The sequence below is a fragment of the Staurois parvus genome, unplaced genomic scaffold (genome assembly GCF_062004578.1).
Source record: "Staurois parvus isolate SC_StPar_1 unplaced genomic scaffold, SC_StPar_1.0 ptg001861l, whole genome shotgun sequence".
Lineage (NCBI taxonomy): Eukaryota > Metazoa > Chordata > Amphibia > Anura > Ranidae > Staurois > Staurois parvus.
Window position 1 is genome coordinate 89,268 of NW_028319657.1, and position 23,690 is coordinate 112,957.

The following is a 23,690-nucleotide window of genomic DNA, read 5'->3' on the forward strand; positions in this document are numbered from 1 at the left end:
CCTTCCTTTCATCCTTTCTTCATATCCTTCCTTCCATCCATCCTTTCTTCCATCCTCCCTTCATCTCCTTCCTTTCTTCCATCATTCCTTCATTTCCTTCATTCCTCTTCTTCCTTCCTTCCATCCTTCCTTCATCTCTTTCCTTTCTTCCATCCTTCCTTCATCTTCTGCCTTCCTTTCTTCCATCCATCATTCCTTCATCTCCTTCCTTCATCTTCTTCCTTTCTTCCATCCTCCCTTCATCTCCTTCCTTTCTTCCATCATTCCTTCATTTCCTTCATTCCTCTTCTTCCTTCCTTCCATCCTTCCTTCATCTCCTTCCTTTCTTCCATCCTTCCTTCATCTTCTGCCTTCCTTTCTTCCATCATTCCTTCATCTCCTTCCTTCATCTTCTTCCTTCCTTCCATCCTTCCTTCATCTCCTTCCTTTCTTCCATCCGTCCTTCATCTTCTTCCTTCCATCATCTCCTTCCTTCATCTTCTGCCTTCCTTCCATCCATCCTTCCTTCATCTCCTTCAATGTCCTTCCTCTCCCTTCATTTCACTTTTTTTATGACTGTACATGTAGTTCAGCAGTCAGTCCGGTATGATCTCACCTGTAGTTCAGCCGTCACCCCTCTATGACTGTACATGTAGTTCAGCAGTCAGTCCGGAATGATCTCACCTGTAGTTCAGCAGTCACCCTGCTATGACTGTACATGTAGTTCAGTCATTGGTCCTGTATGATCTCACCTGTAGGTCAGCAGTCACCCCGCTATGACTGTACATGTAGTTCAGCAGTCGGTCCAGTATAATCTCACCTATAGTTCAGCAGTCACCCTGCTATGGCTTTACATGTAGTTCAGCAGTCAGTCCTGTATGATCTCACCTGTAGTTCAGCAGTCACCCCTCTATGACTGTACATGTAGTTCAGCCGTTGGCCCCGTGTGATCTCACCTGTAGTTCAGCAGTCACCCTGCTATGGCTTTACATGTAGTTCAGCAATCAGTCCGGTATGATCTCACCTGTAGTTCAGCCGTCACTCCTCAATGACTGTACATGTAGTTCAGCCGTTGGCCCTGTGTGATCTCACCTGTAGTTCAGCAGTCACCCCTCTATGACTGTACATGTAGTTCAGCAGTCGGTCCGGTATAATCTCACCTGTATTTCAGCAGTCACCCTGCTATGGCTTTACATGTAGTTCAGCAGTCGGTCCGGTATGATATCACCTGTAGTTCAGCAGTCACCCCTCTATGACTGTACATGTAGTTCAGCAGTCAGTCCGGTATGATCTCACCTGTAATTCAGCCGTCACCCCGCTATGACTGTACATGTAGTTCAGCAGTCACCCCGCTATGACTGTACATGTAGTTCAGCCGTCGGCCCCGTGTGATCTCAACCGTAGTTCAGCAGTCACCCCGCTATGACTGTACATGTAGTTCAGCTGTCGGCCCCGTGTGATCTCACCTGTAGTTCAGCCGTCACCCCGCTATGACTGTACATGTAGTTCAGCAGTCAGCCAGGTATGATCTCACCTGTAGTTCAGCAGTCACCCCGCTATGACTGTACATGTAGTTCAGCAGTCAGCCAGGTATGATCTCACCTGTAGTTCAGCAGTCACCCCGCTATGACAGTACATGTAGTTCAGCAGTCAGTCCGGTATGATCTCACCTGTAGTTCAGCAGTCACCCTGCTATGACTGTACATGTAGTTCAGCAGTCGGTCCGGTATGATCTCACCTGTAGGTCAGCAGTCACCCCTCTATGACTGTACATGTAGTTCAGTTGTCGGTCCTGTATGTTCTCACCTGTACTTCAGCAGTCACCTTGCTATGGCTTAACATGTAGTTCAGCAGTCAGTCCGGTATGATCTCACCTGTAGTTCAGCCGTCACCCCTATATGACTGTACATGTAGTTCAGCCGTCGGCCCCATGTGATCTCACCTGTAGTTCAGCCATCACCCCACTATGAATGTACATGTAGTTCAGCAGTCAGCCAGGTATGATCTCACCTGTAGTTCAGCCGTCACCCCGCTATGACTGTACATGTAGTTCAGCCGTCGGCCCCGTGTGATCTCACCTGTAGTTCAGCCGTCACCCCTCTATGACTGTACATGTAGTTCAGCCGTCGGCCCCGTGTGATCTCACCTGTAGTTCAGCCGTCACCCCTCTATGACTGTACATGTAGTTCAGCAGTCAGTCCTGTATGATCTCACCTGTAGTTCAGCAGTCACCCCGCTATGACTGTACATGTAGTTCAGCAGTCAGTCCGGTATGATCTCACCTGTAGTTCAGCCGTCACCCTCTATGACTGTACATGTAGTTCAGCCGTCGGCCCCGTGTGATCTCACCTGTAGTTCAGCCGTCACCTTGCTATGACTATGCATACAGTTTGGTATTGCAGATTCAGTGAAATATTAAATGAAATAATGGGTCTGTCTGTGTCTTGCGGGTTATTGTATAATCTGCGGACAGAACATTTATTAACTGTGGAGTCAGGAAGATTGTCTCACGATATCAGGAAACATCATAAATTCCAGGTATGGCCACCCTGACTCCTTCACATGTGATATCGATCTGCTGTGTCAGGTCTGTAAATCAAGCAAGAGATCCCTGTGCTCAAATCCATACAGCTAGTGCATGCATTTATCCATCAGGTGCTAAAGGGGTGTAACCACATTAACTCTAGAAATTCTGAAGGACCCTCTGCACACTTTGACGCAGTTGGCCGGCTTAAACATGTATTGCAATATGTGTGAACCAAATATCCCTATTTGTTGCATAGTTTGCTTGAAAGGGTATATACCAGAGTGCAGAGGGTCCTTCAGAATTTCTAGGTCTGTAAATCAGGTGCCATGGGGAGTATTTACTAAAAGAACAGAGAGTGTTCACATAGAATGGTGAATGTGAACTCTCCCTTTCATTCAATTGATAATAAATCAAACAAAAAGATTCATCCAAATACATGAAAAACAAGGGAATACATAAGCGCAAAAACGCAAAGTCTATTCTTTAAAGAATTCTCCACTCTCTAAATATTCTATATGGTAGAGAAGATGTGAGTCCAATAAAGTTCACGGTATACCAGCTCCGTGCTTCCCCCACCCCCCCCACGAGACGAAGTCCAATCCATTATGCTCCCCAATCTGCAGATCCGATCCATCCTGCGGAGATCGTCGGCTCTCTTTACAACTTACCTTTTAATGGAGCGGGTCCGATGTCACCGCGTATAGGTTGTATGCCGACGATTCCCGCAGGATGGATCGAATCTGCGGATTGAGCATAATGGATCTGAGTCCGATCCATTATGCTCCCCAATCCGCAGATCCGATCAATCCTGCGGGGATCGTCGGCTGGCTTTAGAACTTACCTTTTTACATGGAGCGGGTCTTGTGTCACCCCGTGTGGTAGGTGTCACCCAGGACGCCACTGCCTGGCGGCAAGGACCGATCTCTCCAACCCAGTGGAGATATACTCAATGGTATCCAGCACATAAAGAACAGAGAAGGAACTCCATACTGTAACCAGTAAGTTACCACATCCATTGAAGGAACTCACATGGAAGAAAAATATTTTGAAATATATTTTAAAAATATTCTTCCCAAATATATTGACATATATTTAAAATGCTACAATTTTGGCCATATTTAATATATTTCAAAATATATTTCAATAAATTTTATATATATATATATATATATATATATATATATATATATATATATATAGTGTGTGTGTATATATATATATATATATACATATATATATATATACAGTCAGGTCCATAAATATTGGGACATGGACACAATTCTAACATTTTTGGCTCTATACACCACCACAATGGATTTGAAATGAAACAAACAAGATGTGCTTTAACTGCAGACTGTCAGCTTTAATTTGAGGGTATTTACATCCAAATCAGGTGAACGGTGTAGGAATTACAACAGTTTGCATATGTGCCTCCCACTTGTTAAGGGACCAAAAGTAATGGGACAATTGGCTTCTCAGCTGTTCCATGGCCAGGTGTGTGTTATTCCCTCATTATCCCAATTACAATGAGCAGATAAAAGGTCCAGAGTTCATTTCAAGTGTGCTATTTGCATTTGGAATCTGTTGCTGTCAACTCTCAAGATGAGATCCAAAGAGCTGTCACTATCAGTGAAGCCATCATTAGGCTGAAAAAACAAAACAAACCCATCAGAGAGATAGCAAAAACATTAGGCGTGGCCAAAACAACTGTTTGGAACATTCTTAAAAAGAAGGAACGCACCGGTGAGCTCAGCAACACCAAAAGACCCGGAAGACCACGGAAAACAACTGTGGTGGATGAGCGAAGAATTCTTTCCCTGGTGAAGAAAACACCTGTTTTGTATGTTTTTTTTTTTTAATATTTTCTTCAGATTTTTTTTGAACATATAAAGAAGTCATTGTAACATATATTTTTACATATATTTGTAAATGCATTCCAAAAACGTAGATTTGTATTGCTAAAGACATACAGTATATTTGTAATGTATTTTTAAAAATATTTTTCATATCTTTTGTAATAAAAACACATTTCAACATGCAGTATATATATATATATATTTATTTATTTATTGAAATATATTGAATATGGCCAAAATTGTAGCATTTCAAATGTATGTCAATATATCTGAAAAGAATATTTTTAAAATACATTTTCAAATATATTTTTCCTCATAATGGGAAAGGAGGGTACTCACATATTTAAAAATCAAAGACAGGCATGTAAAGAAAGCCGCACCGACAAGCGGATGTGAAGATGTCACCTCTAGCTCCGACCTACGCGTTTTGTCAGAGGGGGATCTTCAAGGACCTCCCAAATGTCAACTTTGCAATACGAACATTGATACATAAGTTGGTGATGTGTTCAGTGTGAATGCCCAATTCTCTACTAGAAAACTGTCCTGTTGAATTTTGAGTGAGAACACAGGTCCACCTTAGTTACTAACATTCACTTTGCAAAGTGTACATACACCATCTTCACCTCTGGAATATGGGAGATCGTGTAACCGCTTCCCCGGTGCGCAGACCCTGAGATGAAATATTCCGCATGTACACACTCTGCTGCTTAGATAGGCTGGAATGTGAACACCTTTCCAGGCTCGGTTACTGAGTAGAGGATGACCCCTCCTGAAGTTCCCTCTATCGCCCCATGTTTATTACACAGTTTGTCAAATGTTACTTAGTTAATATTTACTTAAAAATCCATATTCAGAGGGTGAGAATGATATCAGAGCAGATAAAATTTGCAGTATAGCCGGCTTGTCTTGGATGTCTATGACAATCCTGGAAGTCAGGTGCAAAAGCACAATTCTTGGGGCAAAATGTAGATGAGGTACACCCAGCAATGTCACACCATGATCCTGGTCATCCGAGATCCCACAGAATCTCCCCAATGGGGCCCCTTTCCACCCTCAGACCCTCATGGCTTTAGATATGCCATAACTGGAAGCGAAGGGATCCCTGGGGATAGGTCTCCCCTGAAGTTGAGTCTTGACATCTGGGGATCCGTGTTGTACAATATCTCTACTGATTGGAAGATCCAGAGGATCAGACTGATGACTGGAAGCAGCTCCACTCACCCCTCTTTTCCTTTGGATGACCTCACAGTTGGGCACCCAACTGGCTTCCCATATGGAATAGAAATATATTTTCAATATATTTAGAAAAATAAATTATACATGCGACATATATTTCCAATATATTGGCCTATATGAATATATTTTAACATGTATTTCAAAAATGTAAATTAAAATATATTTTCCAAAGGCATGTATTTAAAAATATATTTTTCAAAATATATTTTCCAGATATTTTTGAACATCTAAAAAAATGCATTTAATCATGGATTTTTAAATATACTTTACTACAGGTTTGTGTAGATTCTGTAGGCCCAAAGGCCAAAGAAACTGAAAGGTAGCCACCTGTCTGGGCCTACAGAATCTACACAAACCCATAGCAGAGGTCAAAGAAACTGAAAGGCAGCCACCTGTCTGCCCTCTGGGTCTATAGAATCTACACAAACCTGTAGCAGAGGGCAGACAGGTGGCTACCTTTCAGTTTCTTTGGCCTCTGCTACGGGTTTGTGTAGATTCTATAAGCCCAGACAGGTGGGTTATCTTTCAGTTTCTTTGGGCCTACAGGATCTACATAAACCTGTAGTAGAGGCCAAAGAAACTGAAAGGTAGCCACCTGTCTGCCCTCTGCTACAGGTTTGTGTAGATTCTATAGACCCAGAGGGCAGACAGGTGGCTACCTTTCAGTTTCTTTGACCTCCGCTATGGGTTTGTGTAGATTCTGTAGGCCCAGACAGGTGGCTGCCTTTCAGTTTCTTTGACCTCCGTTATGGATTTGTGTAGATTCTGTAGGCCCAGACAGGTGGCTACCTTTCAGTTTCTTTGACCTCCGCTATGGGTTTGTGTAGATTCTGTAGGCCCAGACAGGTGGCTACCTTTCAGTTTCTTTGCCCTCTGCTACGGGTTTGTGTAGATTCTGTAGGCCCAGACAGGTGCCTACCTTTCAGTTTCTTTGGCCTCTACTACAGGTTTGTGTAGATTCTGTAGACCCAAAGAAACTGAAAGGTAGCCCACCTGTCTGCTACGGGTTTGTGTAGATTCTGTAGGCCAGGACAGGTGGCTACCTTGGATGACATTGTGGGGTCACCAACATAAGAGTGGCCAATGTCACTGACCATGCTGCAGGAGTGTGTCAAAGTGGTTTGGAATTAAGATCGGGAGGAGGGTGAATATGGTACCACCAGAATGCATGGAGGATAAACCAAGAAGCTTTTGTGCCGGATCAATAGTAAACCCGGCTTGAAGGGAATATGAGGTTAACCCCATAATGAAAATGCAACCTGCTTCAATACTTTGAGTCACTGACCTGGAACAAATACGCAGATCAAAGAAAGAACTCCTTCCCTGCCTCTTTGTTCCAGGCCGGTGACTTGGTATGGAAGTGGAAGGTTCAGCATGACATCTAGGTAGTGGCTTGTTTTAGCAGGACAGCCACTTATCATATCAGATTTCCTTTGAGTTTAGTAGTTATCTACAGTTTATGGACTATCCACATAGGTGAGGTGCTGCAACCCAATGTACTCTCCCGGGCTGCGGTATGGTACTTCACGGTGTCCATCTGTTTCCCAATAGATACTTATGAACAAAAGTCGGCAACAAAGTGAAAAGCGAATTGGCTTGGCTATGAATAAGGTCTTTTCTGGACTGAAACGTGTTAGCGTGGGTCTTGCTGTGGAATATTTCACTCCTTGTTTTCAATAAAGATTTTTTTTTTTTACTTTTTGCCTTGTTGCCAACATTTGTTCACAAATTCCGTTGGACATTTTGCAAAACCTAATGATAGTTCTTCTTTAATCTCCGGAAGCTTCCACTCTGGTTCAGTTTTGGGTGGACAGTCCATTTTCCTAGTTCTCTCCACCTCATTTTTCTGTATGATAGCATTGTACATAGGAGTGGTATACAACACATTGTAGAAGATATGCCATAATTTCCATTTATTGTGGAGTGCACACTGATTTGTGGGTGGAGTGCAGATAAAGTGTCATCATTTAGTACTGGGACTTTCCATGTGATGTGATTCTGGGGGGGGGGGGGGGGGGGAGCGACTCAGGAATATTCCCGGAGAAATCGTCCATGGAATTCTACAATCTTTTCCAGGATGGATTTCAGTTCCTCCATAGGGTGGAGCAGAGAGAGCCTGAAATACACAACGAATGTGAGATGGACGACACCAAATACCAAACTGTCAAATACAGTATTTCACCCTATTTATTTTTCCTAGGACACCCACACACTATAATACTGGGAAAGGAGGATGGGGTGCAGATGGGGGGGCTCCTAGGGGGCCTCTGTGACATCTAAAACACCACCATCTCCAGCCTATATTGCCCTGTGGGGGCGGGGTCTCTGTAACATCTAGAACACAGTGACTACCCCCATTCCCAGCCAATATTACTCGGGTGACCTACAGAACACAGTGACATCCCACATCACCAAATTATATTACCCCAGGAGGACAGAGGGAGGGGGCTCTCTCCCATACAGAACACAATGAAACCCCCCATCCTTAGCCTATATTATCCTAGGAGGGGGGCTGTATTTTATATAGGACACAGAGACACACCCATCTCCAACCTAAATTACACCAGGGGGTACTTACATATTGAACACAGTGACACCCCCAACCCTCAGCGGAAGGTAGGTTTTGCTGCATATAGAATACAGTGACACCCCCAATTTCAACCTTTATTACCCCAGGGACTCTGTCACATATAAAACACAGTGAACCCACCCCCCCCCATCCGTAGGCTATATTACCGACTGGGTGGTTCTGTCAGTTATAGAACACAGTGACATCCTCAGGCTATATCAGCCAGGGTGGGAGGGGGGTTCTGTCACATATAGAATACAGTGACACCCCCATCCCCATGCTATATTACCCCAGGTGGGAGGGGGGTTCTGTCACATATAGAGAACAGTGACACCCCCATCCCCAGGCTATATCACTCCGGGTGGGAGGGGGGTTCTGTCACAAATAGAACACAGTGACACCCCCCATCTGCAGGCTATATCACTCCGGGTGGGAGGGGGATTCTGTCAGTTATAGAACACAGTGACATCCCCCATCCCCAGGCTATATCACCCCGGGTGGGAGGGGGATTCTGTCAGTTATAGAACACAGTGACATCCCCCATCCCCATGCTATATCACCCCGGGTGGGAGGGGGCTTCTGTCAGTTATAGAACACAGTGACACCCCCCATCCCCAGGCTATATCACCCCGGGTGGGAGGGGGGTTCTGCCAGTTATAGAGCACAGTGACACCCCCATTTCCCATGCTATATCACCCCGGGTGGGAGGGGGGTTCTCTCACATATAGAACACAGTGACACCCCCCATCCCCAGGCTATATCACCCCGGGTGGGAGGGGGGTTCTGTCACATATAGAACACAGTGACACCCCCCATCCCCAGGCTATATCACCCCGGGTGGGAGGGGGGTTCTGTCACATATAGAACACAGTGACACCCCACATCCCCAGGCTATATCACCCCGGGTGGGAGGGGGGTTCTGTCACATATAGAACACAGTGACACCCCCCATCCCCAGGCTATATTACCCCGGGTGGGAGGGGGGTTCTGTCACATATAGATCACAGTGACACCCCCCATCCCCAGGCTATATCACTCCGGGTGGGAGGTGCATTCTGTTTCTAATAGAACACAGTGACACCCCCATCCCCAGGCTATATCACCCTGGGTGGGAGGGGGGTTCTGTCACATATAGAACACAGTGACACCCCCATCCCCAGGCTATATCACCCCGGGTGGGAGGGGGGTTCTGTCACATATAGAACACAGTAACACCCCCATCCCCATGCTATATCACCCTGGGTGGGAGGGGGGTTCTGTCACATATAGAACACAGTGACACCCCCACATCCCCAGGCTATATCACCCCGGGTGGGAGGGGGGTTCTGTCAGTTATAGAGCACAGTGACACCCCCATTTCCCCATGCTATATCACCCCTGGTGGGAGGGGGGTTCTGTCAGTTATAGAACACAGTGACATCCCCCATCCCCAGGCTATATAACCCTGGGTGGGAGGGGGGATTCTGTCACATATAGAACACAGTGACACCCCCATCCCCAGGCTATATCACTCCGGGTGGGAGGGGGGTTCTGTCACAAATAGAACACAGTGACACCCCCCATCCCCATGCTATATTACCCTGGGTGGGAGGGGGGTTCTGTCACATATAGAGCACAGTGACACCCCCATCCCCAGGCTATATCACCCCAGGTGGGAGGGGGATTCTGTCAAATATAGAACACAGTGACACCCCCCATCCCCAGACTATATCACCCCGGGTGGGAGGAGGGTTCTGTCACATATAGAACACTGTGACACCCCCCATCCCCAGACTATAACACCCCGGGTGGGAGGGGGGTTCTGTCACATATAGAACACAGTGACACCCCCCATCCCCAGGCTATATCACCCTGGGTGGGAAGGGGGTTCTGTCACATATAGAACACAGTGACACCCCCCATCCCCAGACTATATCACCCCGGGTGGGAGGGGGGTTCTGTCACTTATAGAACACAGTGACACCCCCCATCCCCAGACTATATCACCCCGGGTGGGAGGGGGGTTCTGTCACATATCGAACACAGTGATACCCCCATCTCTAGCCTCTATTACCCCGAAGGGTAGAGGTGGGAAGGAAGCCCCACAGAGACAGTCTCAGTGCTTCTGAAAACAAAAACAATTGGGATCTATTTGGTCCCCTGACAGTATTTATTGCAGGCTGTTGTACTCTGTGCTGTAGACTTTGGATTGTCACAAGACCTGAACTACAAAGAACGCACAGGGAGACTGTCCTCCAACATCGAGGGGCACCTTCACCAATGTATATAGGGTTTCACTTGTTTTTTTTTCATTTTGTTGTCATCCACAGATAAATGGAGGTCAACCTTTTGTTGTGCTCTTGCTGAGAGTGTGATCTCGGATTTTCCATGTGTTCAGGTTCAATGACCAATTGGCAGCAAACGATTACATTGTATCTGAAACACTGCATATTTTTTATTCATATTTATTTTTATCACATTTTATAGGAAGTAAACGCTCACCTAAAGTGGTATGTCCCCTTTGCTTGGCCAAAACCGGTCCCGTCCACCAAGACAATGCCGGTCTCCTCCAGGAGAAGATGACAGAAGAATTCGTCTGGTGCCTGTCCCCGTTCCTGGGAATGAACACAGCCATCACCAAGGGCGGACTGACAACTCATGGGGCCCCCGAGCAATAGGAAATCATGAGGCCCCTGTGTCCTCGCCCACGCTCAAACCACACCCAAGCCTATGAAAGGTACCAAGCCTATGAAAGGTACCAAGGGCATCTCATGGGGCCCCCTACTGACCCTGGGCCCGAGTGGCTAAATGGTCAGTCTGCCCCTGGCTGTCACTCGTACTGCCTTGATCATGTCACTAAATCTGCTGTACCGATAATGAGACGATGGACCCACCAGGTCATCCAGAGAGGCAAATTTTCAGGAAAAAAGGTGCCCACCTACTTAAAAACTACTACTTTAAAAACCTGTGTATTATCTGCACTTGGCATAGAGTCCGATCTGCTCGTCAGGCCCCTTGTCGGCAATAAAATTAAAAGGAAAAATATTTTTAAAAATTGGAAATAAAAAAATTAAAAACAAAAACAAAAAAGTTTAAAAGCCCCCACCCCCGTTTACACGCACATACAAAGTCAACCATACGTTAGAACAGTATGCGCATAAAAACAATGGCTGCACTTTTTTTTTATCAGATATCACCGTGCGCACAGAGAGCAATCATTCTAGGAATAATATTCAGGGACACTGATGGCCTGTAGAGGGCCACCTATAGACCAATCTGGGTAACAACATTTTTCGCCATTTCATGAGCACTTGCTATTTTTAGGCTTGACATGGTTGCATAGTTAGTCTGGCTGAAAAAAGACAAAAGTCCATCCAGTTCAACCATTAAAAAAAAAGTTATAATCCTACACCCACAGTTGATCCAGAGGAAGGCAAAAAAACCCAGCAAAGCACGATCCAATTTGCTCCTGCAGGGGAAAAAATTCCTTCCTGATCCCCCGAGAGGCAATCAGATACCCACAGTTGATCTGAGAGATTCCTGAGGGGTTCATGACAGTCTTGGGGGGGTTCTAGGAGTGTTTTGAGGGTTTCAGGAGAGCACTTTGGGATTCCAGGAGAGTCCTGGGAGGGCGGGGGGGGGGGGGGGGAAACAGTCCCTTTGGATTCCATTAGAATCCTGGGAGTTCCAGAAGAGTTTTGAAGTATTCCGGGAGACTCCCAGGGGATTCTAAAATAGATGGATTACAGGAGAGTTCTAAGGGGTTAGATGAGAGTCCCTGGGATTCCGGGCAAGTTCTAGGGGGTCCCAGGAGAATTTGGAGGGATTCAGGAGAGTCCCTGGGACTCTAGGAGTTTCCTGGGGGTTTCAGGATATTCCTGGGAGATTCTAGGAAAGTTCTGAGGGATTTCAGGAGAGTCTTAGGGATGACAAGAGAGTTCTGTGGCATTCCAGGGTAGTTCTGGGGGATTCCAGAAGATACATGAGGATTGTAAGAGAGCTCTGAGGGATTTAAGAGAATCCTGGGAGGTTTCAGGAAAGTTCTAAGGGATTTAGGAGATTCCTGGGGGATTCTAGGAGAATCCTAGGTGTTCCAGGAGTTACATAGTTGCATAGTTAGTCTGGCTGAAAAAAGACAAAAGTCCATCCAGTTCAACCATACAAAAAAAAAGTTATGATCCTACACCCACAGTTGATCCAGAGGAAGGCAAAAAAACCGAGCAAAGCATGATCCAATTTGCTCCTGCTGGGAAAAAAAATCCTTCCTGATCCCCCGAGAGGCAATCGGATACCCACAGTTGATCTGAGAGATTCCTGAGGGGTTCATGACAGTCTTGGGGGGGTTCTAGGAGTGTTCTGAGGGTTTCAGGAGAGCCCTTTGGGATTCCAGGAGAGTCCTGAAGGGGGGGGGTCCAAAACAGTCCCTTTGGATTCCAGGAGAATCCTGGGAGTTCCAGGAGAGTTTTGAAGTAATCCAGGAGACTCCCAGGGGATTCTAAAATACTGTAGATGGATTATAGGAGAGTCCTAAGGGGTTAGATGAGAGTCCCTTGGATTTCGGGCAAGTTCTAGGGGGTCCCAGGAGAATTTTGAGGGATTTAGGAGAGTCCCTGGGACTCCAGGAGTTTCCTGTGGGTTTCAAGAAAGTTCTGAGAGATTCAGGATATTCCTGGGAGATTCTAGAAAAGTTCTGAGGGATTTCAGGAGAGTCTTAGGGCTCACAAGAGAGTTCTGTGGCATTCCAGAGTAGTCCTGGGGGATTCCAGAAGATACATGAGGATTGTAAGAGAGCTCTGAGGGATTTAGGAGAATCCTGGGGGGTTTCAGGAAAGTTCTAAGGGATTTAGGAGATTCCTGGGGGTTTCTAGGAGAATCCTTGGGGTTCCAGGAGTTACATAGTTGCATAGTTAGTCTGGCTGAAAAAAGACAAAAGTCCATCCAGTTCAACCATACAAAAAAAAAGTTATGATCCTACACCCACAGTTGATCCAGAGGAAGGCAAAAACAAACCCAGCAAAGCACGATCCAATTTGCTCCTGCAGGGAAAAAAATTCCTTCCTGATCCCCCGAGAGGCAATCTGATACCCACAGTTGATCTGAGAGATTCTTGAGGGGTTCATGACAGTCTTGGGGGGGGTTCTAGGAGTGTTCTGAGGGTTTCAGGAGAGCCCTTTGGGATTTCAGGAGAGTCCTGGGAGGGGGGGGGGGTCCAAAACAGTCCCTTTGGATTCCAGGAGAATCCTGGGAGTTCCAGGAGAGTTTTGAAGTAATCCAGGAGACTCCCAGGGGATTCTAAAATAGATGGATTACAGGAGAGTTCTAAGGGGTTAGATGAGAGTCCCTTGGATTCCGGGCAAGTTCTAGGGGGTCCCAGGAGAATTTTGAGGGATTCAGGCGAGTCTCTGGGACTCCAGGAGGTTCCTGGGGGTTTCAGGAAAGTTCTGAGAGATTCAGGATATTCCTGGGAGATTCTAGGAAAGGGATTTCAGGAGAGTCTTAGGGATGACAAGAGAGTTCTGTGGCATTCCAGGGTAGTCCTGGGGGATTCCAGAAGATACATGAGGATTGTAAGAGAGCTCTGAGGGATTTAGGAGAATCCTGGGGGATTCTAGGAGAATCCTCGGGGTTCCAGGAGTTACATAGTTGCATAGTTAGTTTGGCTGAAAAAAAGACAAAAGTCCATCCAATTCAACCATACAAAAAAAAGTTATAATCCTACACCCACAGTTGATCCAGAGGAAGGTAAAAAAAAATGAGCAAAGCGTGATCCAATTTGCTCCTGCAGGGGAAATAATTCCTTCCTGATCCCCCGATAGGCAATCGGATATTCCCTGGATCAACATCACCTATAAATGTTATATCCAGTTATATTCTGTGTATCCAAGAAAGAATCCAGGACTTTTTTTTAAAGGTATCTACTTATGGGGCACAAGCTGATCTTTTATATTTTACCAGAAATCTGGGATTTTGCACGCGCTAAGATTAATTTAGGTGTTTTATTGCTTAAAATTTTGAATTGGGAGTGCAACTTTATGAATAAATATAAAAAAATGGAATTGGCGTCATTCTATTCTATAGGGTCTCTGCTTTCAGAAAATATATAGGGGTGTATTACTCATAAAACTTCACATAGGTGTTTGTCTATTGACACTGCGCATAAATTCATTCGTCTGAATTTGGGTAAAATCGAATGTTCTCAGGTTATAGTGTCTGCAGATCAAAGGTCTTATTTAAAAAAAAAAAATTAAATGGGGAAAATACCACATTATCGCCCCTAGATGGAGCTGAGGAGTATACTTATTTCCCATGATACTTAGTGCCATCTAGTGGTTGTAATGTGACATTTTCCCCCTTCACGCTGGTTTTGTTTTTTTTTTAATTTTTAACATTTGATTAGCAGAATGTCAATAGAACATTTGATTTGATTTTTTATATGTAGTTTCAAAGGATGAACAGCTAAGTAAATATTTTATAAATGCATCCCATAATGCTTTGGGTTTTTAGGTGCATTTTCATGGGGAAAAAAAGCAAAGTTTAGTATGGGTTCTCAAAATGTAGGGGGATTTTCCCAAAGTGAACACAAAAACAAAAATAATCAGAGAATTGAACAATTCTTGACTCCATCCAATGACTTGTTTGGGCGAGGGCTCCACCCTTCACGTATCACATGACTCAGCAGATCCCCAGCGTGGAGTGCATATACTCGATAAGGACAGGTTCTCCTTGCTGGGAATAATATTCGACCCTGGGGTGATTTTTTTTTTGGGGGGGGGGTGGTGGTTGGTTAGGTTACGGACTGCCAATGTATATCACTGTGTGGTACCTTTGCCAGGCTGATGGCTCTCTCCGGGATCTCAATACGGGGAAAGGCATACAGGGCCCCCTGGATGGGGTTACAGTGGATTCCTGGGGCCCGGTTTAGTATTTCTCCTGTCAGTTGGGCCTTCTCCAGCTGAGTGCTCAGCAGATTCTGTGTCTCCTGCAGAATAAGATGGAGAAGGGAGGTAAGTAGCCTAAAACACAGCTCCCACTCACCTTCAGATCAGCTGACTTTCATGCTTTTCCCATCATTCTAGTGACCTCATTTATAAAGACTGATGAAATCTTTTGTTTTGATATATTTTATCCTGTTGGCCATGTCCAATACCAACACCTAGAGGCCCTTCTTCACCTTCCCCCCATAGAAAGTGATGGATTACACCCAATTTAGGGTGGTGTCCATTATCACTGACATCACAAGGAGCCCATTCTCCACCTTCTCCCCATAGAAAGTGATGGATTACACCCAATTTAGGGTGGTGTTTGTTATCACTTACAGTACATCACCTGGAACCTCTTCTCCAGCTTCCTCCCAAAGAAAGTGGTGTATTACACCCAATTTTGGGTGGTGTCCGTTATCACTGACATAACCTGGAGCTCATTCTCCACCTTCCCCCCATAGAAAGTTATGGATTATACCCAATTTAGGTGGTGTCCATTACCACTACATAATCTGGACCCCCTTCTCCACCTCCCCACCATAGAAAGTGATGGATTACACCCAATTTAGAGTGGTGTTCATTATCACTGACATAACCTGGAGCCCATTCTCCACCTTCTCCCCACAGAAAGTGATGGATTACACTCAATTTAGGGTGGTGTTCATTATCACTGACATCACAAGGAGCCCGTTCTGCACCTCCTCCCCATAGGAAGTGATGGATTACACCCAATTTAGGTGGTGTTCATTATCAATGACATCACCTGGAGCCCATTCTCCACCTTCTCCCCATAGAAAGTGATGGATTACACCCAATTTAGGGTGGTGTTCATTATCAATGACATCACCTGGAGCCCATTCTCCACCTCCTCCCCATAGAAAGTGATGGATTACACCCAATTTAGGTGGTGTTCATTATCACTGACATCACAAGGAGCCCGTTCTGCACCTCCTCTCCATAGAAAGTGATGGATTACACCCAATTTAGGTGGTGTTCATTATCACTGACATCACAAGGAGCCCGTTCTCCACCTCCTCCCCATAGAAAGTGATGGATTACACCCAATTTAGGGTGGTGTTCATTATCAATGACATCACCTGGAGCCCGTTCTCCACCTTCTCCCCATAGGAAGTGATGGATTACACCCAATTTAGGTGGTGTTCATTATCAATGACATCACCTGGAGCCCATTCTCCACCTTCTCCCCATAGAAAGTGATGGATTACACCCAATTTAGGGTGGTGTTCATTATCAATGACATCACCTGGAGCCCATTCTCCACCTCCTCCCCATAGAAAGTGATGGATTACACCCAATTTAGGTGGTGTTCATTATCACTGACATCACAAGGAGCCCGTTCTGCACCTCCTCTCCATAGAAAGTGATGGATTACACCCAATTTAGGTGGTGTTCATTATCACTGACATCACAAGGAGCCCGTTCTCCACCTCCTCCCCATAGAAAGTGATGGATTACACCCAATTTAGGGTGGTGTTCATTATCACTGACATCAAATAGAGCCCATTCTTCACCTTCTCCCCATAGAAAGTGATGGATTACACCCAATTTAGAGTGGTGTTCATTATCACTGACATCACCTGGAACCCCTTCTCCACCTTCTCCCCACAGAAAGTGGTGGATTACACCCAATTTAGGGTGGTGTTCATTATCACTGACATCACCTGCAGCCCCTTCTCCACCTTCCCCCATAGAAAGTGATGGATTACACCCAATTTAGGTGGTGTCCATTATCACTGACATCACAAGGAGCCTGTTCTCCACCTTCCCTCTGCAGTAAGTGATTGATTACACCAAATTTAGGGTGGTGTTCATTATCACATCACCTGGAGCCTTTTCTCCAGCTTCCTCCCAAAGAAAGTGATGGATTACACCCAATTTAGGGTGGTGTTCATTATCAATGACATCACCTGGAGCACATTCTCCACCTTCTCCCCATAGAAAGTGATGGATTGCACCCAATTTAAGGTGGTGTTCATTCTCACTTACATCACCTGGAGCCCATTCTCCACCTCCCCACCATAGAAAGCGATGGATTACACCCAATTTAGGGTGGTGTCCATTATCACTAACATCACCTGGAGCCCATTATCTACCTTCTCCCCATAGAAAGAGATGGATTACACCCAATTTAGGGTGGTGTTCATTATCACTGACATCACCTGGAGCCCGTTCTCCACCTTCTCCCCATAGAAAGTGATGGATTACACCCAATTTAGGGTGGTGTCCATTATCATTGAAGGGAGGTGGTTGGACATCCATTTTTCTGGATTCTGTTTCCCAAAATGAACAACAGCAGCTCTACAAGACTTCCAGAATGGATGGAATAAATTTTTGACATGAAAATAGAAATCCCTATCCTGGCCTTCATGTCACGTGACATATTTTCCAGGCACATTTTCCCGACACATTATAGAAGTTTGTTACATTAGTGCCACATTTCAGCTACAGTAAATGCTCATTTGCAGACCCATCATTTCAGAAGTGCGGCGGCGGATAGCAGAGACAAGCACCGCCCACTAGGAGCCTTCTGTCTTGGTGCAGTAGTGTAATCAAGGTCTCCTCTATTCCCTATACTAAGGATGTCAGCCACCAAATATTCTATATTTTATATTACATGTCCTACTTGTGACACTCACCGCTTGGAAATTCTCATAGGAGGGGTCTCCAGGTCGTGGGGGGCCCACTAGAACCTCCAAAGAAAGCACAGCAATGACAGAAGGGGTATCGAAGGAATTCAGGATATCGAAGTACCTAAACACGGCCCGCTCCACATTAACAAACTCAATGTAGCCGGCTCGGAGGCCGCACCTCGGGGGAGGGAAGAGTAAGCACATATCTCAGTTGATTTGATATCAACAACACTATATAAACATCTAATAATAACTGTCACTATTTGTATGTAAACATCTAATAGTAACTGTCACCATCTAATAATAACTGTCACTATAAGTATGTAAACATCTAATAATAACTGTCACTATTTGTATATAAACATCTAATAATAACTGTCACTATCTGTATTTAAACATCTAAAAATAACTGTCACTATCTGTATATAAACATCTAAGAATAACTGTCACTATTTGTATATAAACATCTAATAATAACTGTCACTATTTGTATATAAACATCTAATAATAACTGTCACTATCTATATATAAATATCTAATAATAACTGTCACTATTTGCATATAAACATCTAATAATAACTGTCACTATCTGTATATAAACATCTAATAATAAATGTCACTATCTGTATATAAACATCTAATAATAAATGTCACTATTTGTATATAAACATCTAATAATAACTGTCACTATTTGAATATAAACATCTAATAATAACTGTCACTATTTGTATATAAACATCTAATAATAACATCTAATAATAACTGTCACTATCTGTATATAAACATCTAATAATAAATATCACTGTTTGTATATAAACATCTAATAATAACTGTCACTGTCTGTATATAAACATCTAATAATAACATCTAATAATAACTGTCACTATTTGTATATAAACATCTAATAATAACTGTCACTATCTGTATATAAACATCTAATAATAACTGTCACTATTTGTATATAAACATCTAATAATAACTGTCACTATCTGTATATAAACATCTAATAATAACATCTAATAATAACTGTCACTATTTGAATATAAACATCTAATAATAACTGTCACTATCTGCTAATAATTTTGATGCTAAAATATTAATAATAATATTTCTGATGAAAAACAGGTTCAAGATATAGCGCTTTATATCAGGCAGTTCAATGTCATTGTCAAACCTCACTGGAGCAGAGCATGGGTCATTTCAAGTCACATCTGTTTTTTTTTAATTATTTATTCATTTGTATGATTTGCCCCAAATAAAATTCTTACTCTAGCACTTTCAATGCTGCTGGCTCCTGCTTATTCAGTGCTGCTTCCCTGAATGTCCGGGCTTCACAGGAAAGGGTTAACAGTGGACAGTGTAGTCTCCAGTCAGTCTGGTAGCTTGGAGAAGGGAGGGGGGGAGGAGCAGCAGGGGAGTGGCCTGCCACCCTAAGCTATATGGGGCTGTGTGTTTCTATTGATGTCTGTAGTGTCGGGAGAAACAACTGAAGTCCCAGCATGCAAAGGGTGGCTCCATAGGACACTACAAGAGAAAGGAGCCTTCCTGAAATAGGAAACCTCGGGCAGCAACTCAATACTGAGGGTTTAATATCGCTTTATTGATCATTGTAGTGTTTCTGGTCCCTCAAACACACATACAACTTGCTTTTATTGGATATATATATGTGTGTGTGTGTGTGTGTGTATATATATATATATACACACACACACACACACACTGTATGTTGAAATTAGTTTTTATTACAAAATACAGGTGAAACTTGAAAAATTAGAATATGGTGCAAAAGTTCATTTATTTCAGTGCAGCAACTTAAAAGGTGAAACTAATATATGAGACTCATTACATGCAAAGCAAGATAGTTCAAGCCGTGATTTGTCATCATTGTGATGATTATGGCTTACAGCTCATGAAAACCCCAAATCCACAATCTCAGAAAATGAGAATATTGTGAAAAGGTGGAATAATCTCGGCTCAAAGTGTCCCACTCTAATCAGCTCATTCAGCCATAACACCTGCAAAGGGTTCCTGAGCCTTTAAATGGTCTCTCAGTCTGGTTCAGTAGGAATCACAATCATGGGAAAGACTGCTGACCTGACACCATCACGGACACCCTCCAGAAGGAGGGAAAGCCTCAAAAGGGAATTGCAAAAGAAGTTGGATGTTCCCAAAGTGCTGTATCAAAGCACATTAATAGAAAGTTATGTGGAAGGGAAAAGTGTGGAAAAAAAAGGTGCACAAGCAGCAGGGATGACCGCAGCCTGGAGAGGATTGTCAGGAAAAGGCCATTCAGAAGTGTTGGGGACTTTCACAAGGAGTGGACTGAGGCTGGAGTCAGTGCATCAAGAGCCACCACACACAGACGGATCCTGGACATGGGCTTCAAATGTCGTATTCCTCTTGTCAAGCTGCTCCTGAACAGCAAACAAATCAGAAGCATCTTACCTGGGCTAAAGAAAAACAGACCTGGTCTAATGCTCAGTGGTCCAAAGTCCTCTTTTCTGATGAGAGCAACTTTTGCATCTCATTTGGAAACCAAGGACCCCGAGTATGGAGGAAGAATGGAGAGGCCCAAGGACGCCGAGTATGGAGGGAGAATGGAGAGGCCCAAGGACCCCGAGTATGGAGGAAGAATGGAGAGGCCCAAGGACCCCGAGTATGGAGGAAGAATGGAGAGGCCCAAGGACCCCGAGTATGGAGGAAGAATGGAGAGGCCCAAGGACCCAGAGTATGGAGGAAGAATGGAGAGGCCCAAGGACCCCGAGTATGGAGGAAGAATGGAGAGGCCCAAGGACCCCGAGTATGGAGGAAGAATGGAGAGGCCCAAGGACCCCGAGTATGGAGGAAGAATGGAGAGGCCCAAGGACCCCGAGTATGGAGGAAGAATGGAGAGGCCCAAGGACCCCGAGTATGGAGGAAGAATGGAGAGGCCCAAGGACCCCGAGTATGGAGGAAGAATGGAGAGGCCCAAGGACCCCGAGTATGGAGGAAGAATGGAGAGGCCCAAGGACCCAGAGTATGGAGGAAGAATGGAGAGGCCCATGGACCCCGAGTATGGAGGAAGAATGGAGAGGCCCAAGGACCCCGAGTATGGAGGAAGAATGGAGAGGCCCAAGGACCCCGAGTATGGAGGAAGAATGGAGAGGCCCAAGGACCCAGAGTATGGAGGAAGAATGGAGAGGCCCAAGGACCCAGAGTATGGAGGAAGAATGGAGAGGCCCAAGGACCCAGAGTATGGAGGAAGAATGGAGAGGCCCAAGGACCCCGAGTATGGAGGAAGAATGGAGAGGCCCAAGGACCCCGAGTATGGAGGAAGAATGGAGAGGCCCAAGGACCCCGAGTATGGAGGAAGAATGGAGAGGCCCAAGGACCCCGAGTATGGAGGAAGAATGGAGAGGCCCAAGGACCCCGAGTATGGAGGAAGAATGGAGAGGCACACACTGCAAGATGCTTGAAGCCCAGTGTGAAGTTTCCACAGTCTGTGTTGATTTGGGGAGCCATGTCATCTGCTGGTGTTGGTCCTCTGTGCTTCATTAAGTCCAGGGTCAACGCAGCCATCTACCAGGAGATTTTGGAGCACTTCATGCTTCCTTCCGCAGACAAGCTTTTTGGGGACGCTGACTTCATTTTCCAGCAGGACTTGGCACCGCCCACACTGCCAAAAGCACCAAAACCTGGTTCAATGACCGTGGGATTACTGTGCTTGATTGGCCAGCAAACTCGCCTGACCTGAACCCCATAGGGAATCTATGGGGCATTGCCAAGAGAAAGATGAGAGACATGAGACTGAACAATGCAGAAGAGCTGAAGGCCGCTATTGAAGCATCCTGGTCTTCCATAACACCTCAGCAGTGCCACAGGCTGATAGCTTCCATGCCACGCCGCATTGAGGTAGTAATTGCTGCAAAAGGGGCCCCAACCAAGTACTGAGTACATATGCAGCTTCTACTTTTCAGAGGTCTGATATTGTTCTATGTACAATCCGTGTTTTATTGATTGCATGGAATATTCTCATTTTCTGAGATTGTGGATTTGGGGTTTTCATGAGCTGTAAGCCATAATCATCACAATGATGACAAATCACGGCTTGAACTATCTTGCTTTGCATGTAATGAGTCTCTCATATATTAGTTTCACCTTTTAAGTTGCTGCACTGAAATAAATGAACTTTTGCACCATATTCTCATTTTTCGAGTTTCACCTGTATATGAAAAATATTTTTAAAAATAAATTTTCAAATATACTGTATGTCTTTAAAAATACAAATTTACATTTTTGGAATGCATTTACAAATGTATGTAAAAATATATGTTAAAAATACTTTTTTATATGTTAAAAAAAACTGAAGAACATATTTTAATAAAATATGTATTTTTAAAAATATTTTTCATATATTTTGTAATATATAAAAAAATGCATTTCAACATGCAGTGTGTATGTATGTATATATATATGTTATTGAAATATATTTTGAGATATATTGAATATGGCTAAAATTGTAGTATTTCAAATATATGTCAATATGGGAATGTTTGTTTGGCTGCCAATCGGGGAATTTCCTGTGTGTTATACCTGAAGATTTATAGTGGAATTTAAAATGAATTAATAACAGAAATTTTATCAATGAAGATGATTGTCTTCATTGATTGTCTTCAACTACCACAAGGGGCGGACTGACCATTTGGAAACTCGGGCACTGCCCGAGGGCCCGGGGTCAGTAGGGGGCCCCATGAGATGCCCCTGGTACCTTTTTCATAGGCTTTTTTGAGTTTGGGCAAGGACACAGGGGCCCCATGGTCCCCTATTGCCCGGGGGCCCCATGAGTTGTCAGTCTGCCCCTGACTACCACTGATTGTCTTCAACTACCACCTCTATGCCGACGACACGCAAATCTATCTCTCGACCCCGCGCTTCACCCCCTCAGTCTCCGCCCGAATCACTAGCCTGCTGAACGACATATCAGACTGGATGTCGCTCCACTTCCTTAAACTGAACCTCTCCAAAATCGAGCTCTTAGTCTTCCCCCCAGCCCGCGCACCCCCCCCCCCCACTGACTTCTCCATCACGTCCATCAACGCCACCATTAGGCCCACCCCGCAGGCCAGAGAACTTGGTGTCATTCTGGACTCCAACCTATCCTTCCAGCCCCAAGTCCAATCGCTAAAAAACTCATGCAGACTCCACCTTCGCAACATCGCCAAAATCCGCACGTTCCTAACCCCAGAAACCACTAAATAGCTCATCCACTCCCTCATCATATCACGACTCGACTACTGCAACTCCCTCCTCACTGGCCTGCCTCGCCACAGGCTATCCCCACTTCAGTCCATCCTGAATACGGCTGCCAGACTCATTCACCTTTCCAACCGCTCCGTTTCCGCCACCCCCCTCTGCCAATCCCTCCACTGGCCTCCACTCAGTGTCCTCCACCCCCCTCTGCCAATCCCTCCACTGGCATCCAATCAGTGTCCTCCACCCCCCTCTGCCAATCCCTCCACTGGCTCCACCCCCCTCTGCCAATCCCTCCAGTGGCTCCACCCCCCTCTGCCTATCCCTCCACTGGTCTCCACTCAGTGTCCTCCACCCCCCTCTGCCAATCCCTCCACTGGCTTCCGATTGCCCAACGGAACAAATTCAAAATCCTAACACTGACGTACAAAGCCGTCCACCATACTGCCCCGAACTACATCACTGACCTAAAATCCAAGTACTGCCCAGCACGCACACTCCGCTCCTCACAAGACCTCCTTCTCTCTAGTTCCCTGGTCTCCTCCTCCCATGCCCACCACCAGGACTTCTCCAGGGTGTCACCCATCCTCTGGAACTCCCTACCCCAATCCATCAGACTATCACCTACTCTCCTCTCCTTTAGGCGCACCCTGAAAACCCATCTCTTCAGGGAAGCCTACCCCG

At 45.0% G+C, this 23,690-nt stretch overlaps 2 protein-coding genes across 6 annotated transcripts in view; both read right to left on the reverse strand.

Moving 5' to 3' along the window:
- LOC149434008 (alanine aminotransferase 2-like) overlaps nucleotides 1-2,421 on the reverse strand; it is a 52,153-nt gene extending 49,732 nt beyond the window's left edge. Inside the window, exon 1 of one of the 2 annotated variants that reach the window (XM_089664222.1) lies at nucleotides 2,329-2,421. The gene's annotated coding sequence lies outside the window, so the exon portion shown is untranslated. Of the gene's footprint in view, nucleotides 1-2,261 lie in introns of both variants that reach the window. The other variant, XM_089664223.1, reaches the window with a different exon arrangement.
- Nucleotides 2,422-7,496: 5,075 nt separating this feature from the next.
- The window catches only part of LOC149434010 (alanine aminotransferase 2-like), a 53,079-nt gene continuing 36,885 nt past the window's right edge, over nucleotides 7,497-23,690 (reverse strand). For all 4 annotated transcript variants that reach the window (XM_089664227.1, XM_089664225.1, XM_089664224.1 and 1 more), the window contains exons 9-12: nucleotides 17,784-17,955; nucleotides 14,970-15,125; nucleotides 10,649-10,761; nucleotides 7,497-7,714 (exon numbers count right to left, since the gene is read on the reverse strand). In XM_089664227.1, coding sequence (XP_089520353.1) covers nucleotides 7,624-7,714; nucleotides 10,649-10,761; nucleotides 14,970-15,125; nucleotides 17,784-17,955 — 532 coding nt within the window. In that variant the 3' untranslated portion in view covers nucleotides 7,497-7,623. The remainder of the gene's footprint in view (nucleotides 7,715-10,648; nucleotides 10,762-14,969; nucleotides 15,126-17,783; nucleotides 17,956-23,690) is intronic.